We start from the raw sequence: 18313 nt of genomic DNA on the forward strand, positions 1-18313 counted from the left end.
ATGTGCTCAGTCCAATAGTCTTGATTAAGTTTTATCAAAACTGACACACAATGAAATCATCATCCTTAGACTGAGGGACTGATTACCTCAAGGTCCTCTAGACTGGGGGACTGATTACCTCAAGGTCCTCTAGACTGAGGGACTGATTACCTCAAGGTCCTCTAGACTGAGGGACTGATTACCTCAAGGTCCTCTAGACTGGGGGACTGATTACCTCAAGGTCCTCTAGACTGAGGGACTGATTACCTCAAGGTCCTCTAGACTGAGGGACTGATTACCTCAAGGTCCTCTAGACTGAGGGACTGATTACCTCAAGGTCATCTAGACTGAGGGACTGATTACCTCAAGGTCCTCTAGACTGAGGGACTGATTACTTAAAGGTCATCTAGACTGAGGGACTGATTACCTCAAGGCCCTCTAGACTGTGGGACTGATTACTTCAAGGTCATCTAGACTGAGGGACTGATTACCTCAAGGTCCTCTAGACTGAGGGACTGATTACCTCAAGGTCCTCTAGACTGAGGGACTGATTACCTCAAGGTCCTCTAGACTGAGGGACTGATTACCTCAAGGTCATCTAGACTGAGGGACTGATTACCTCAAGGTCCTCTAGACTGAGGGACTGATTACTTAAAGGTCATCTAGACTGAGGGACTGATTACCTCAAGGCCCTCTAGACTGTGGGACTGATTACTTCAAGGTCATCTAGACTGAGGGACTGATTACCTCAAGGTCCTCTAGACTGAGGGACTGATTACCTCAAGGTCCTCTAGACTGAGGGACTGTTTACCTCAAGGTCCTCTAGGCTGAGGGACTGATTATCTCAAAGTCCTCTAGACTGAGGGACTGATTACCTCAAAGTCCTCTAGACTGAGGGACTGATTACCTCAGTCGCTTTTCACATTTTTCACTGTTTTGCTCCGTAGTATCAAAAAGCCACTGGTGGGCGAAACGTGTTGCACGAGTGTCTCAGTTATCAACAGGTGGAGGCAGTGGAGGGTGCACGACAGGAGAGGGTCGAGGGTGCACGACAAGAGAGGACGGAGGGTGCACGACAGGAGAGGACGGAGGGTGCACGACGGGAGAGGACGGAGGGTGCACGACAAGAGAGGACGGAGGGTGCACGACAGGAGAGGACGGAGGGTGCACGACAGGAGAGGACGGAGGGTGCACGACAGGAGAGGACGGAGGGTGCAAGGTTAGAATCTAAGGGTAGACGTTATTAGGTATATGTAGGACAGGAGCAGAACTATGATCATGATGGCCCGTCTTTAGTGTGGAGTCGATCACTGTGGATATTTGCAAATGAGGGGATTGGAGGAGGTCAATGTGGTGATTGGAGTTGAATATGGTGGTTAAACTGTTATTACCATTATTATTATTATTACAATCCAAACTAAGTGCTAAACCCAAAAGGGTCATAGAGTGTTGCAGGGTTGGATGTGCTAAAGATGAAATATGCGAAGGTCAAAGACCAGCGAGGGTAGTGGGGGGCGCTAAAGAGAAAATGTAATCTAAGTTGGTGTAATAAGCAATCGCTGACTAAAAGTCAAAGATGGCGTCTGCGACAAAGGCTGGGATCTCGGCGAGGAGGTCGAATAAAGTTGAGTGTATTAAGGCGGAGACGACGATGCCAGAGGTAAATTTAGCGTATTCGCTGACAGGACAGTCTATTAAGAGATAGAGAGGACAGTCTATTAAGAGATAGAGGACAGTCTATTGATAGAGGACAGTCTATTAAGAGATGGTGAACTGACAACGTAACATGGCAATTCTCACAGAGTGGCGCTGAGAACTTCTCCACGAGGGACCCACGACTAAGATGTGTGTGTCCGGTAATAGACAGGAGTGTGTGGTCTGTCAAACACTACAGCGATGATAAGAAGAAAGACCAGAAACTCAAACAAGGGCTGAGAGAATGTAATATTTGTTATGCATCAACTCGGACCACCGTTGTTGCCAACGGTTGTGAAGGTGAATGTGGCACTGTGGTGGCTCCTGATCCACACAAACTTGTTGTCATCCAACACCATCCACCACCCCTCCACCCACCCAGAACAATGTCGACTCCGTCACACACGCACCGGTTCTGTCATACCCTGGACCCCTCACATCCCCGGGTTCCGTCACACACCCACTGGTTCTGTCATACCCTGGACCCCTCACATCCCCGGGCTCCGTCACACACGCACCGGTTCTGTCATACCCTGGACCCCTCACATCCCCGGGTTCCGTCACACACCCACTGGTTCTGTCATACCCTGGACCCCTCACATCCCCGGGCTCCGTCACACACGCACCGGTTCTGTCATACCCTGGACCCCTCACATCCCCGGGCTCCGTCACACACGCACCGGTTCTGTCATACCCTGGACCCCTCACATCCCCGGGCTCCGTCACACACGCATTGGTTCTGTCATACCCTGGACCCCTCACATCCCCGGGCTCCGTCACACACGCACCGGTTCTGTCATACCCTGGACCCCTCACATCCCCGGGCTCCGTCACACACGCACTGGTTCTGTCATACCCTGGACCCCTCACATCCCCGGGCTCCGTCGCACACGCACTGGTTCTGTCATACCCTGGACCGTCACAAACACACACCTGTCCAGTCATACCCTGGACCGTCGGAGACACACCTGTCCAGTCATACCCTGGACCGTCGCACACACACATATTCTGTCATACCCTGGACCGTCACAAACACACACCTGTCCAGTCATACCCTGGACCGTCACAAACACACACCTGTCCAGTCATACCCTGGACCGTCACAAACACACACCTGTCCTGTCATTCCCTGGACTGTCACAAACACACACCTGTCCAGTCATACCCTGGACCGTCACACACACACCTATCCTTTCATACCCTGGACCGCCACAAACACACACCTGTCCAGTCATACCCTGGACCGTCACACACACACCTATCCTTTCATACCCTGGACCGCCACAAACACACACCTGTCCAGTCATACCCTGGACCGTCGCACACACACCTATCCTGTCATACCCTGGACCGTCGCACACACACCTGTCCAGTCATACCCTGGACCGTCGCACACACACCTGTCCAGTCATACCCTGGACCGTCACAAACACACACCTGTCCAGTCATACCCTGGACCGTCACACACACACCTATCCTGTCATACCCTGGACCGTCACAAACACACACCTGTCCAGTCATACCCTGGACCGTCACACACACACCTGTCCAGTCATACCCTGGACCGTCACAAACACACACCTGTCCAGTCATACACTGGACCGTCACTTCCCCAGACCCACCATACCTGCACTAACGCAGATATATATTACTATTAGATTGTATTAGGGTTGACTGTCGTCTATAAGCAAAATTTAATCGATTAAAACACAATACAGCGACAATATATGTAATACCTAAGAGACAACAGAAACGTTTGATGCGGAAGAAACGAAAACTCACTTATGTCACAATAGTGTTTACTAATCAAGCGTCACAGCCACGCTGCTGTGTGATTCGTCTGTAACTAAAAACCTGCATTTGTAGTTACAATGGTGGCCCATATTAACCTTCCTATGATGTATGGAAATAAACCAAGTTGGATAAATCTTATTAGAACCACCTGGTCCAGTGGTCAGCGCACTGGCCTGGAGTTTTAGGGCTCTGTTGCCATAGGTTCAAACTCCCACCCGTACCCTGATTTAGGTTCAATATTTACTGGCGTGTGGATACAGAATGAACACATTGTTATGTAGCAGAATATAATAATCACTTGTGTGAGCCGAAGTATTTGTCGCTACGTAAAACCAAATTATTTTTTATTTCTGCCGTTCATTTCAGGCTCTTATCATACATGTCAAAGCTCAGCCCCGTAAAACCATACAACCACCTCCAGGATGCCACCCAAAACAATCCACTAACAACCAGGTAGTACATGTATGGTACACAATACCGACAAGATGATGAATTAGACGTGCAATATCTGGGTATCTTTAATGGGTGGCGAAACGTCCACAATAAAAATAAACAGGTGTCGCACATGTGTTTAACAACCAGGTAGCAATTTGCTAGTGGGGAAACAATGGCAGCAGGTGTCAGAACACCTGGCCGCTCTACCCAACCAAAACTGAACACGAGTTCTCCCGATGTGAACCGCAACTCTTACCAGTGAGTTACAAATCACCTTTCTAATTAAATAAACAAACAAAAATAGAATTTATCAACCAACCTTCAACCTCGAGAAAATAATACACACAAAATCAGGATTGCATGACAAATACTGAGACGATAAATGAGAAGACTTACATTTGTGGGATCCATTAATGGTGGGAGTGGTGGGTGTGGTGGGTGAATCGGGTGAGCAACCATCGTGGTCGTGGTGATTGTGGACCTGAAGCTGCGTAATACGACGGTTGGTGTCTGCCAACTCCTGACGCAGCAGGTTGACCTCCTGGTGGGCCGTCTGCAGGTCACCGTCGATCCTTGAAGCCAACTGCTTGTTGTCTTCTACCATCTTGCGGAACTTACTCTGCCGGGAAGATGCCACACCAGCTGCTGTAAGATTCTCTCTTACCACCTCCCACCTTACTATTATACCTCTACTATTACTATCACACCTCTACTGTTACTATCATACCTCTACTGTTACTATCACACCTCTACTGTTACTATCACACCTCTACTGTTACTATCACACTTCTACTGTTACTATCATACGTCTACTGTTACTATCACACCTCTACTATTACTATCACACCTCTACTGTTACTATCACACCTCTACTATTACTATCACACCTCTACTGTTACTATCATACCTCTACTGTTACTATCACACCTCTACTGTTACTATCATACCTCTACTGTTATTATCACACCTCTACTGTTACTATCACACCTCTACTGTTACTATCACACTTCTACTGTTACTATCATACGTCTACTGTTACTATCACACCTCTACTGTTACTATCACACTTCTACTGTTACTATCATACCTCTCCTGTTACTATCACACCTCTACTGTTACTATCACACCTCTACTGTTACTATCACACCTCTAATGTTACTATCATACCTCTACTGTTACTATCATACCTCTACTGTTACTATCACACCTCTACTGTTACTATCACACTTCTACTGTTACTATCACACCTCTACTGTTACTGTCACACCTCTACTGTTACTGTCACACCTCTACTGTTACTGTCACATCTCTACTGTTACTGTCACACCTCTACTGTTACTATCACACCTCAACTGTTACTATCACACCTCCACTGTTACTATCACACCTCTACTGTTACTATCACACCTCTACTGTTACTATCACACCTCCACTGTTACTATCACACCTCCACTGTTACTATCACACCTCTACTGTTACTGTCACACCTCTACTGTTACTGTCACACCTCTACTGTTACTGTCACACCTCTACTGTTACTGTCACACCTCTACTGTTACTGTCACACCTCTACTGTTACTGTCACACCTCTACTGTTACTGTCACACCTCTACTGCTACTTTCACACCTCTACTGTTACTGTCACACCTCTACTGTTACTGTCACACCTCTACTGTTACTGTCACACCTCTACTGCTACTATCACACCTCTGTTACTGTCACACCTCTACTGCTACTATCACACCTCTGTTACTGTCACACCTCTACTGTTACTGTCACACCTCTGTAACTGTCACACCTCTACTGTTTCTGTCACACCTCTACTGTTACTGTCACACCTCTACTGTTACTGTCACACCTCTACTGCTACTATCACACCTCTACTGTTACTGTCACACCTCTGTTACTGTCACACCTCTAATGCTACTATCACACCTCTGTTACTGTCACACCTCTACTGTTACTGTCACACCTCTACTGTTACTGTCACACCTCTGTTACTGTCACACCTCTACTGTTACTGTCACACCTCTGTTACTGTCACACCTCTACTGTTACTGTCACACCTCTACTGTTACTGTCACACCTCTACTGTTACTGTCACACCTCTACTGTTACTGTCACACCTCTACTGTTACTGTCACACCTCTGTTACTGTCACACCTCTGTTACTGTCACACCTCTACTGTTACTGTCACACCTCTGTTACTGTCACACCTCTACTGTTACTGTCACACCTCTACTGTTACTGTCACACCTCTGTTACTGTCACACCTCTACTGTTACTGTCACACCTCTACTGTTACTGTCACACCTCTCCTGTTACTGTCACACCTCTACTGTTACTGTCACACCTCTACTGTTACCCCTCTGTTACTGTCACACCTCTACTGTTACTGTCACACCTCTACTGTTACTGTCACACCTCTGTTACTGTCACACCTCTACTGTTACTGTCACACCTCTACTGTTACTGTCACACCTCTACTGTTACTGTCACACCTCTACTGTTACTGTCACACCTCTGTTACTGTCACACCTCTACTGTTACTGTCACACCTCTACTGTTACTGTCATACTTCTACTGTTACTGTCACACCTCTGTTACTGTCACACCTCTATTGTTACTGTCACACCTCTACTGTTACTGTCATACCTGTTACTGTCACACCTCTACTGTTACTGTCATACCTGTTACTGTCACACCTCTACTGTTACTGTCATACTTCTACTGTTACTGTCACACCTCTGTTACTGTCACACCTCTGTTACTGTCACACCTCTACTGTTACTGTCACACCTCTACTGTTACTGTCACACCTCTGTTACTGTCACACCTCTACTGTTACTGTCACACCTCTACTGTTACTGTCACACCTCTCCTGTTACTGTCACACCTCTACTGTTACTGTCACACCTCTACTGTTACCCCTCTGTTACTGTCACACCTCTACTGTTACTGTCACACCTCTACTGTTACTGTCACACCTCTGTTACTGTCACACCTCTACTGTTACTGTCACACCTCTACTGTTACTGTCACACCTCTACTGTTACTGTCACACCTCTACTGTTACTGTCACACCTCTGTTACTGTCACACCTCTACTGTTACTGTCACACCTCTACTGTTACTGTCATACTTCTACTGTTACTGTCACACCTCTGTTACTGTCACACCTCTATTGTTACTGTCACACCTCTACTGTTACTGTCATACCTGTTACTGTCACACCTCTACTGTTACTGTCATACCTGTTACTGTCACACCTCTACTGTTACTGTCATACTTCTACTGTTACTGTCACACCTCTGTTACTGTCACACCTCTACTGTTACTGTCACACCTCTGTTACTGTCACACCTCTACTGTTACTGTCACACCTCTACTGTTACTGTCACATCTCTGTTACTGTCACACCTCTACTGTTACTGTCACACCTCTACTGTTATTGTCACACCTCTACTGTTACTGTCACACCTCTACTGTTACTGTCACACCTCTACTGTTACTGTCACACCTCTACTGTTACTGTCACATCTCTGTTACTGTCACACCTCTACTGTTACTGTCACACCTCTACTGTTACTGTCACATCTCTGTTACTGTCACACCTCTACTGTTACTGTCACATCTCTGTTACTGTCACACCTCTACTGTTACTGTCACACCTCTACTGTTACTGTCACACCTCTACTGTTACTGTCACATCTCTGTTACTGTCACACCTCTACTGTTACTGTCACACCTCTACTGTTACTGTCACACCTCTACTGTTACTGTCACATCTCTGTTACTGTCACACCTCTACTGTTACTGTCACACCTCTACTGTTACTGTCACACCTCTACTGTTACTGTCACACCTCTACTGTTACTGTCACACCTCTACTGTTACTGTCACACCTCTACTGTTACTGTCACACCTCTACTGTTACTGTTACACCTGTTAGTAACAACACACTTGTACATAATTTCAGTGCAAACAATTAAATTTGACAAAAATAAGTGAAAAAAAATAAAAAGAGGTGAAAATACTAACAAATGTCAATGTTTTTCATGTTGTTTAAACATTAACATTTTGCTAAATTTTCCCCTTAAAATGCAGCTTATAGAACAAGTTTGATAATGTTAATTATGATAACTTAATTATTTCTACATAACAGCATCAATTCTGTTTTGTTAATATTGTAGCTAAAATTTCAGACACGTCACATACCTGTATTAACTTACACCTGGAGTATTAACTTAGACCTTACACTTACACATCGTAGGTGTACATTACAGAGACTAACCTGGGCATCAACAACCAGCCTCATCACAGGTGTACATTACAGAGACTAACCTGGGCATCAACAAGCAGCCTCATCACAGGTGTACATTACAGAGACTAACCTGGGCATCTACAAGCAACCTCATCACAGGTGTACATTACAGAGACTAACCTGGGCATCTACAAGCAACCTCATCACAGGTGTACATTACAGAGACTAACCTGGGCATCTACAAGCAACCTCATCACGGGTGTACATTACAGAGACTAACCTGGGCATCAACAAGCAGCCTCCTCATAAGCGCCATAGAGGATTTAAGGGCCTCGCGCTGCTTGGGAGAGCCGCCATTGTGGTCATCGAAGTCGCTACCGCTGAAGATGAACTCAACGATCTGGTCGTTAAGTGAGTCCAACGACTGGATGGCTGTGGAAGACAACAAACAGACATTTTACTTCCACTGAATGTGAAGATAAACGTTAAAGAACATTATATTTCCCTTGAAGATAAGAAAACAATGAAAAAATATCCTTGTTAGCAAGAACAAGGGAGACCAATATAATAATTTACCTTATATGGGAATGAGTATATAAATACATGTAATTACATTTATAGTAAAAGGTATAGTGAAGAGGGTACCGTGAATAATATAGTGCAGAGAGTGTATAGTGAATGAAGCAGGTGGCCCAAGAACTAGTATTAAATAAGGAAAATGTTGACATTATACATCCACACACATGTATACATCCCACACATGTATTCACCCACAGACACGTATATACCTACATACACACATGTACACACCCGCACATACTGTATAAGCCCAAACATACAAAAGGAAGAACATAAGTGCTACAGGCACTTTAAATTTAAATTATACGATATATTAAACCCTGAAGCTAAATTCATTCTCAGGAGTACTAGCCCTATTATTATTATTATTATTATTATTATTATTATTATTATTATTATTACAGAAGAGCATCATAAGTCCAGACAGGGAATGTTGGGAAACTTGGTTTTGGTCCTCGGAAAGAGATAAATTCTTAGGGGAAGAGAAACACAATTTCAACTAAAAAAAAAAATCTGTCCCTCTCCCATACAGGTTTGGCGCTTCTCCTTGAACGTAGAAAACAGGAAAACGAGAGGTGGAGTGCTCACAGCAGCAGTAAAGAACCCTCACGGGAAGACAATATCATTATGGTCCTCACAAGGACGGGAAGACAACACTCTACTCGCCATTTACCTCACATCCTCACATGTTACACGTTATTAAACGTAATTATTTATTTCCCTTTTCTATGATTCGAACTAAGAATGTTTTCTTTGTTTTTGGTGAGAATAACAAAAAAATAGTTGGAGTGAGAGACAGCGCTGGTGACAAGATACGAAAGTACTGGATATTTCTGTATAAAATATAATGTGTGTACATCATTAGTGTGCTGCTATCAAAAAAATGAAGATTTCTCAAAAGGATGGTGCTTAAGTGAAAAATATACAAATTTTGTTCAAATGAATATTTTCGTAAATATGAGAATATATATAACTCACTCATAAACAATATGCACACACATGAACCTCTCAAATTTAACAGCAACATTCACAACGTGTTACTAAAATATTTAACTAGTATTATATATTGTTACTCCTTCCTTCCCCAAGTGTTACGCTACTTTCACAGGATATATATATATATATATATATATATATATATATATATATATATATATATATATATATATATATATATATATATATATATATATATATATATATATATATATATATATATATATATATATACATATATATATATATATATATATATATATATATATATATATATGAGTGTGAGGGGCTGGGTTTGGTTGGTGTCATTGGGTACGGGAGTTAATTCTTGGGTAGCTCTGAGTAGAGATCGTTTTGATAAGGACTTGCCTTGCATGGGTCAGTAGGCCTTCTACAGTGTTCCTCCATTCTTATGTTCTTATATATATATATATATATATATATATATATATATATATATATATATATATATATATATATATATATATATATATAATTAGGAGAAGGTGTGGAGTTAATAAAAGTATTAGTCAGAGGGCTGAAGAGGGGTTGTTGAGGTGGTTTGGTCATTTAGAGAGAATGGATCAAAGTAGAATGACATGGAGGGCGTATAAATCTGTAGGGGAAGAAGGCGGGGCAGGGGTCGTCCTCGAAAAGGCTGGAGGGAGGGGGTAAAGGAGGTGTTGTGGGCCAGAGGTTTGGACTTCCAGCAAGCGTGCGTGAGCGTGTTAGATAGGAGTGAATGGAGACGAATGGTATTTGGGACCTGACGATCTGTTGGAGTGTGAGCAGGGTAATATTTAGTGAAGGGATTCAGGGAAACCGCTTATTTTATATAACCGGACTTGAGTCCTGGAAATGGGAAGTACAATGCCTGCACTCTAAAGGAGGGGTTCGGGATATTGGCAGTTTGGAAAGATATATTGTGTATTTTTATACGTATATACTTCTAAACTGTTGTATTCTGGGCACTTCTGCAAAAACAGTGATTATGTGTGAGTGAGATGAAAGTATTGAATGATGATGAAAGTATTTTCTTTTGAGGGATTTTCTTTCTCTTTGGGTCACCCTGCCTCGGTGGGAGACGGCCCACTTGTTGATATATATATATATATATATATATATATATATATATATATATATATATATATATATATATATATATATATATATGCAATAAGATCACAGTAAACAGGTGATTTCAGAATATGCAAAACAACCACTCTGAAAGAATAGAGAAATTCCAAGCGCTTTCGTGACTACTCACATTATCAAGGAACTATGAAAGTAAAGCATCCAAGGAAGCTATATAAGGGGTCTGGCCAGCACCTCACTATCAGATCCCACAACGGTTAAACACCTGACACGCGCCGGCCCAACTGGACAGGTCCTTTGCACAACTCACCAACAAACTATTCTACCCAAGAAAATTTAAAAATTATTATTTGTCCAGTGTATTATTAAATTCTTCCCAAATTCTATTAATTATAAATGGATCTAATTTATATAAACCAAAGGAAATATTCATATTATTGTCAAAACTGCTTTTTATGGAACAAGATTCAATTATATTCCTGTCGACCATGGACTTGCTTGATACTACTTTCTCAACTTTTTGAAAATCAATTGGATGGTTAAAATCTCTTACATGAATAAATAGAGCATTGGAATCTTGTCCAGTTCTAATGCTATATTTATGTTGTTTTAATCTTAGTTCGAGATTTTTACCAGTTTGACCGTAATAAACTTTATCGCAAATTTTACAAGGAATCTTATAGACACATCCATCAGCATTTTGGGGGGAATTCTTTATCAAAAGTTTTTTTACTGTATCAAGATTTTTGAATACAACTTTAATATTAAAAGTCTTAAGAAGAGAAGGCATATCAACCAAGTTTTCATGGTAAGGGAGAACCAACATATTTTTAGTTGAATAAGGCTGGTTGTCCCTTTTTGGATTGTAAAAAGTATTTCTAGCAACTTTAAAAGATTTATCAATTACATTTCTTGGGTATTTTAAATCATTACCTATTTCATAAATTTTGGATATTTCCTCATCTATAAACTCAGGACTACAAATTCGTAAAGCTCTCAAAAACATTCATGAGAAAACAGACAGTTTGACTCTATCTTGATGCGAGGAATAATAGTGGACATAGGAACAGTTATTTGTAGGTTTTCTGTAAATTTTAAATTTGAATTCATTATTACCCTTAATAATTAAAACATCTAGAAAAGGCAATGAGTTATTTTCTTCAAACTCAACAGTAAAGTTTATAGAATGGGCTAAGTTATTTAATTTTCCAAGGAAATGGTGTATATCTACATTTTTGGGCATAAGACACAAAATATCATCAACATATCTGAACCATTTAGCTCTATTAGGGAGGTTTGTGTTAAGCAACCTTGTTTCAAAAAATTCCATGTATAGGTTACTAAGAACAGGTGAAAGAGGATTTCCCATTGCCATACCAAACTTCTGAGTGTAAAACTTATCATTAAATACAAATTTTGCATCAACAATGCAAAGTTTAATAAGTTTAATGATAGTAGGAACTGGCAATAGTAAATCATAGTTAACGAGTTCTTCAGATAAGAAACTTAATAAATCATCAACAGGAACTTTCGTAACAAGGAAGTAACATCAAAACTAACCAAGTTCTGCCCAAGTCTCTTTTACCCAATAGACTCCTTGACATGAGAGATCGTCCTTTTGATGATTTTATGAGAATTATTCTTCAGAAACATATTGAAATAACTAAAATACAGGAGAAGGAAGCATTCAAAATATTGAGAAACAAAAAATACTCTTTTAATCAGGGCATTCCATCAGAATGGAAACACAGTATGTTGGATCATTGCTATAATAAACTCAGACGAATTTGTAATGAACTTAAGAGCAAACTACAAAGAAAATTAGACATTTTAATTGAAAATAGTGATTGGACAAAGCATGCTAATAACAATTTTGTAATTAACTTATCAGATGAAATTTTAGACAAACATACAACTGCTGCTCTAGGTTTTGGCCTAAGTTTTGCAACTTCAAAAAAACTTAATAATGTTGAAATTGCAAAAGCCTTTTGTAACTTTGAGAAATTTTCTGATTTATCCTCTGATGAAATTAATATTAGTAAGGGAATGGTACATAGCTCTATGTTAAAACCAAACATTCCCAATTGCCCTCAAAGATTCTTTAAGTCTTATGATACACTTAATAACAATAAAAATTTGCGCCTTATTAAAGCAGACAAAATAAATGCAATAGTAATTATGAAAGAAAATGATTACCAAGAAAAAATTAATAATCTCTTAGATAATACTGAAACCTATTCTAAACTTAGGAAAAATCCCCTAGAAACCGTTAACAGCAATTTCAATAAAACAATAAAACTTCTACTGAAAGGCAAAGATGAATTAGTCAAACAATTTACTTCCACTAATCCATCTTTACCTTACATGTATGGACTAATAAAAACACACAAACCAGGGAATCCAGTCAGACCAATTATTAGCTCCATAGGGTCAGTTTCATACAAATTATCCAAATGGCTTGATATCTTGAGCCCTATTGTTAGCAAAATTTCTAACTTTAATGTTAAAAACAACATAGACTTGGTTGATAAATTAAGCTCCTTGACTGACTTAAATGATTTTAACATGGTTAGTTTTGATGTTACTTCCTTGTTTACGAAAGTTCCTGTTGATGATTCATTAAGTTTCTTATCCGAAGAACTCGTTAACTATGATTTACCATTGCCAGTTCCTACTATCATTAAACTTATTAAACTTTGCATTGTTGATGCAAAATTTGTATTTAATGATAAGTTTTACACTCAGAAGTTTGGTATGGCAATGGGAAATCCTCTTTCACCTGTTCTTAGTAACCTATACATGGAATTTTTTGAAACTAGGTTGCTTAACACAATCCTCCCTAATAGAGCTAAATAGTTCAGATATGTTGATGATATTTTGTGTCTTATGCCCAAAAATGTAGATATACACCATTTCCTTGGAAAATTAAATAACTTAGCCCATTCTATAAACTTTACTGTTGAGTTTGAAGAAAATAACTCATTGCCTTTTCTAGATGTTTTAATTATTAAGGGTAATAATGAATTCAAATTTAAAATTTACAGAAAACCTACAAATAACTGTTCCTATGTCCACTATTATTCCTCGCATCAAGATAGAGTCAAACTGTCTGTTTTCTCATCAATGTTTTTGAGAGCTTTACGAATTTGTAGTCCTGAGTTCATAGATGAGGAAATATCCAAAATTTATGAAATAGGTAATGATTTAAAATACCCAAGAAATGTAATTGATAAATCTTTTAAAGTTGCTAGAAATACTTTTTACAATCCAAAAATGGACAACCAGCCTTATTCAACTAAAAATATGTTGGTTCTCCCTTACCATGAAAACTTGGTTGATATGCCTTCTCTTCTTAAGACTTTTAATATTAAAGTTGTATTCAAAAATCTTGATATAGTAAAAAGACTTTTGATAAAGAATTCCCCCCAAAATGCTGATGGATGTGTCTATAAGATTCCTTGTAAAATTTGCGATAAAGTTTATTACGGTCAAACTGGTAAAAATCTCGAACTAAGATTAAAACAACATAAATATAGCATTAGAACTGGACAAGATTCCAATGCTCTATTTATTCATGTAAGAGATTTTAACCATCCAATTGATTTTCAAAAAGTTGAGAAAGTAGTATCAAGCAAGTCCATGGTCGACAGGAATATAATTGAATCTTGTTCCATAAAAAGCAGTTTTGACAATAATATGAATATTTCCTTTGGTTTATATAAATTAGATCCATTTATAATTAATAGAATTTGGGAAGAATTTAATAATACACTGGACAAATAATAATTTTTAAATTTTCTTGGGTAGAATAGTTTGTTGGTGAGTTGTGCAAAGGACCTGTCCAGTTGGGCCGGCGCGTGTCAGGTGTTTAACCGTTGTGGGATCTGATAGTGAGGTGTTGGCCAGACCCCTTATGTAGCTTCCTTGGATGCTTTACTTTCATAGTTCCTTGATAATGTGAGTAGTCACGAAAGCGCTTGGAATTTCTCTATTCTTTCAGAGTGGTTGTTTTGCATATTCTGAAATCACCTGTTTACTGTGATCTTATTGGATTTTTCTGAGTATATATGCTATGGGTTTATTTTAATCACTATTTTAGGGATTATAGTATTCTCGTCTGGTGGTGAAAAGGCTATACGCAGCCTTAATAGCCTTTATGTAGATGATAGGCTTTAAACCCTACAATCAACCAATCATGTCACTTTCCCACCATCATAGTATAAAAATGAAATTTACTCCTTGTCTATATACACCGTGTATACACACTCAGCGTATACACAGTGTATACATGCTGTTAGAATTAAAAGTTTACTGCAGAGTGATGATAAAGAAGGGATGCCACCTCAAGATGATCCTGGTGTTAACCCTTAAGATCTAAGGTCTTAAATTTAGTTCAGTAACTTGTGACACTAGTCAACACACGTTAAACCTTAACAACCTTCAAGAATGGTGAAGGTGTCGTATGTGTAACGCCAACAACACCCTCAGGTATTTCTGACTTGCTCTCCCAGGCATGCTAGTCTTGTACTGCTCACACTTGAATTACAGGGGCAGCCACTGCCTCCGTAAATAAACACGTACCCGTCCACTGTCATACAACTGTATTTAAATAACTGTAGTCAATGTTCTCTACATAAATTACAACATGGAATAAAAGATGTATATAGAACAAGCTCTGCGTAGAGCTTTAAAAGTTACAAATTTATTTGTTAAAGCTCAACATGGAGCGAAACACTGCTATGTATTTACTCCATTTTTCGGCCTCTCTCCATGAAACACTGCTATGTATTTACTCCATTTTTCGGCCTCTCTCCATGAAACACTGCTATGAATTTACTCCATTTTTCGGCCTCTCTCCATGAAACACTGCTATGAATTTACTCCATTTTTCGGCCTCTCTCCATAGTCTCTAAATTACAAACACCAAACATCTCTCGCTCTTATACAAGAATCTCCTGATAACAGAGCAATCACGGGTCATATACTGACCCCTGATATTTTCAGTAACCTCGAGTTGAAGACCATGTTTTCAGAAATAATTGAACAGTTTCAAAAGTGAGGCGATAAAAGATGACGTACGAGATAATGAAGAGAAAATATTAAACACCAGTGAAACTTTGAACATAAGAAGGAACGAGCACTACGGCAGGCCTACTGGCCCATGCTAGGCAAGCGAGATGATGGTTTAGAAAGACACGTGAGTAAACACAAGGACATATTTATTAGAAAACGTTTCGGTCCTGGGACCTTGATCATTTCTAATATACAGAGGTTAAAAACACAGTATATATATATATATATATATATATATATATATATATATATATATATATATATATATATATACTGTCTGCATGTTACAAGTGATCAAGGTCTCAGGGTTTAAAAAGGCATTATTTACTGTATACTGTCTTTTTTAACCCCTATGTTAGAAGTGATCAAGGTCCCAGGACTGATACGTTTTCTAATATATATGTCCTAGTGTTTGTTTACGTATCTTTCTAAACCAATTTTTCGGTGTCCGTTACCAAGGTTTATACCAGGCGAAATGATAGGTATAGTCACGTCTCTATACACCTGCTACCCATGTGCGCCTAGCAGCAATACACCTGCTACCCATGTGCACCTAGCAGCAATACACCTGCTACCCATGTGCGCCTAGCAGCAATACACCTGCTACTCATGTGCACCTAGCAGCAATACACCTGCTACCCATGTGCACCTAGCAGCAATACACCTGCTACCCATGTGCACCTAGCAGCAATACACCTGCTACCCATGTGCACCTAGCAGCAATACACCTGCTACCCATGTGCACCTAGCAGCAATACACCTGCTACCCATGTGCACCTAGCAGCAATACACCTGCTACCCATGTGCACCTAGCAGCAATACACCTGCTACCCATGTGCACCTAGCAGCAATACACCTGCTACCCATGTGCACCTAGCAGCAATACACCTGCTACCCATGTGCGCCTAGCAGCAATACACCTGCTACCCATGTGCACCTAGCAGCAATACACCTGCTACCCATGTGCACCTAGCAGCAATACACCTGCTACCCATGTGCACCTAGCAGCAATACACCTGTTACCCATGTGCACCTAGCAGCAATACACCTGCTACCCATGTACACCTAGCAGCAATACACCTGCTACCCATGTGCACCTAGCAGCAATACACCTGCTACCCATGTACACCTAGCAGCAATACACCTGCTGCCCATGTACACCTAGCAGCAATACACCTGCTACACATGTACACCTAGCAGCAAATGGTATATCGTCGTGAGTAGCATCGTAGGAAAGTACCCCCAGCGTCAATAATTCTTTCCTAAGTTAGCCTATGTCAGGGCTTGCGAAACTAAGGCACACGAGCCTAAAAACACAGGAGGTAGGTTACCAACCCTCCAGGTTAATAACCCAGGAGGTAGTGTTGTGTGTGTTGCTCCACCACCCACACACCCCAGGCTGTGAGGTCACGTGTAACAGATGTTGGTGTTCCCACCATCAAGTCAGCTGGGGTCAGTCTCGACTCCTAGCTGGTGGCCTGATCGATCAAGCTGTTAGTGTCCGCAGTCCAATGTGTGCACTGCAACCCGGCTCATCAGGAATTGTTTTGAAGAATCTGTCAAATTCCTTCATGTTTTTAACACGTTTCACTATAATACTGGTGGCACAAACAGGTTGTTTGGACTCGGTGTGATGAGTGCGTGCTTACATACGTGAGCGTGGGTTCAAATACGTGACCTGACCAGCCAGGGTCAGCTGATGACCTTTAACCTTCCCACAACAAGTACTCAGCTGGCATCCTCACCTGCTGTCTCTCTCTCACCTGCCCGTCTCACCTGGACCTGCCTAGCATGGGACAGTAGGCCTTCTGCAGTGCTCCTTCTTGCTTATGTTCTTGACTTTATTAGGTTATTTTCAGTTAAATCTACATTATACTGAGCACCACCGAACAAATTAACACCGCTGTCTGTAAACCCAAGAACCCTAGTGAGCTTATGGTTGGTTAATAGGGTTTCAAGGTTATCGGCTACACGAGGGTCGTTCACATAACTTGTTCACCACCAGTCAAGAATATCTTTATCCCTAAAATGGAGGTTAAAGCAAACTCTCAGTATACATACACAGATACATGCACCCCTTCGTGTATCATATTGTGTCCTAAGGTAAATCTACATACTGTATCACCGTTGTATGCATAAAAGATATATATCTTCTAAACTACTGTACAAAATTACTACTGCCTAAAATCTTACACATTTCCCTACATAATAATAATAATAATAATAATAATAATAATAATAATAATAATAATAATAATAATAATAATAATAAACAAGTAACCAAAACATAGAAGAATGAAACTTATGATGACGTTTTGGTCCGATTTGGACCATTAATTAACTAGTGAGAGAAGCATGAAGAGAAGAGAACCAGTATATACACAAGAGAAGGCAAGACCGGGA

General features: G+C 40.5%; 1 protein-coding gene across 1 annotated transcript in view; it reads right to left on the reverse strand.

The window, feature by feature from the left end:
• The window catches only part of Liprin-gamma (liprin protein kazrin), a 537537-nt gene that overhangs the window by 159926 nt on the left and 359298 nt on the right, over positions 1-18313 (reverse strand). Inside the window, exons 3-4 of the mRNA XM_070102133.1 lie at positions 8448-8599; positions 4300-4522 (exon numbers count right to left, since the gene is read on the reverse strand). Coding sequence (XP_069958234.1) covers positions 4300-4522; positions 8448-8599 — 375 coding nt within the window. The remainder of the gene's footprint in view (positions 1-4299; positions 4523-8447; positions 8600-18313) is intronic.

The sequence above is a fragment of the Cherax quadricarinatus genome, chromosome 80, assembly GCF_038502225.1.
Source record: "Cherax quadricarinatus isolate ZL_2023a chromosome 80, ASM3850222v1, whole genome shotgun sequence".
NCBI classification, from domain to species: domain Eukaryota; kingdom Metazoa; phylum Arthropoda; class Malacostraca; order Decapoda; family Parastacidae; genus Cherax; species Cherax quadricarinatus.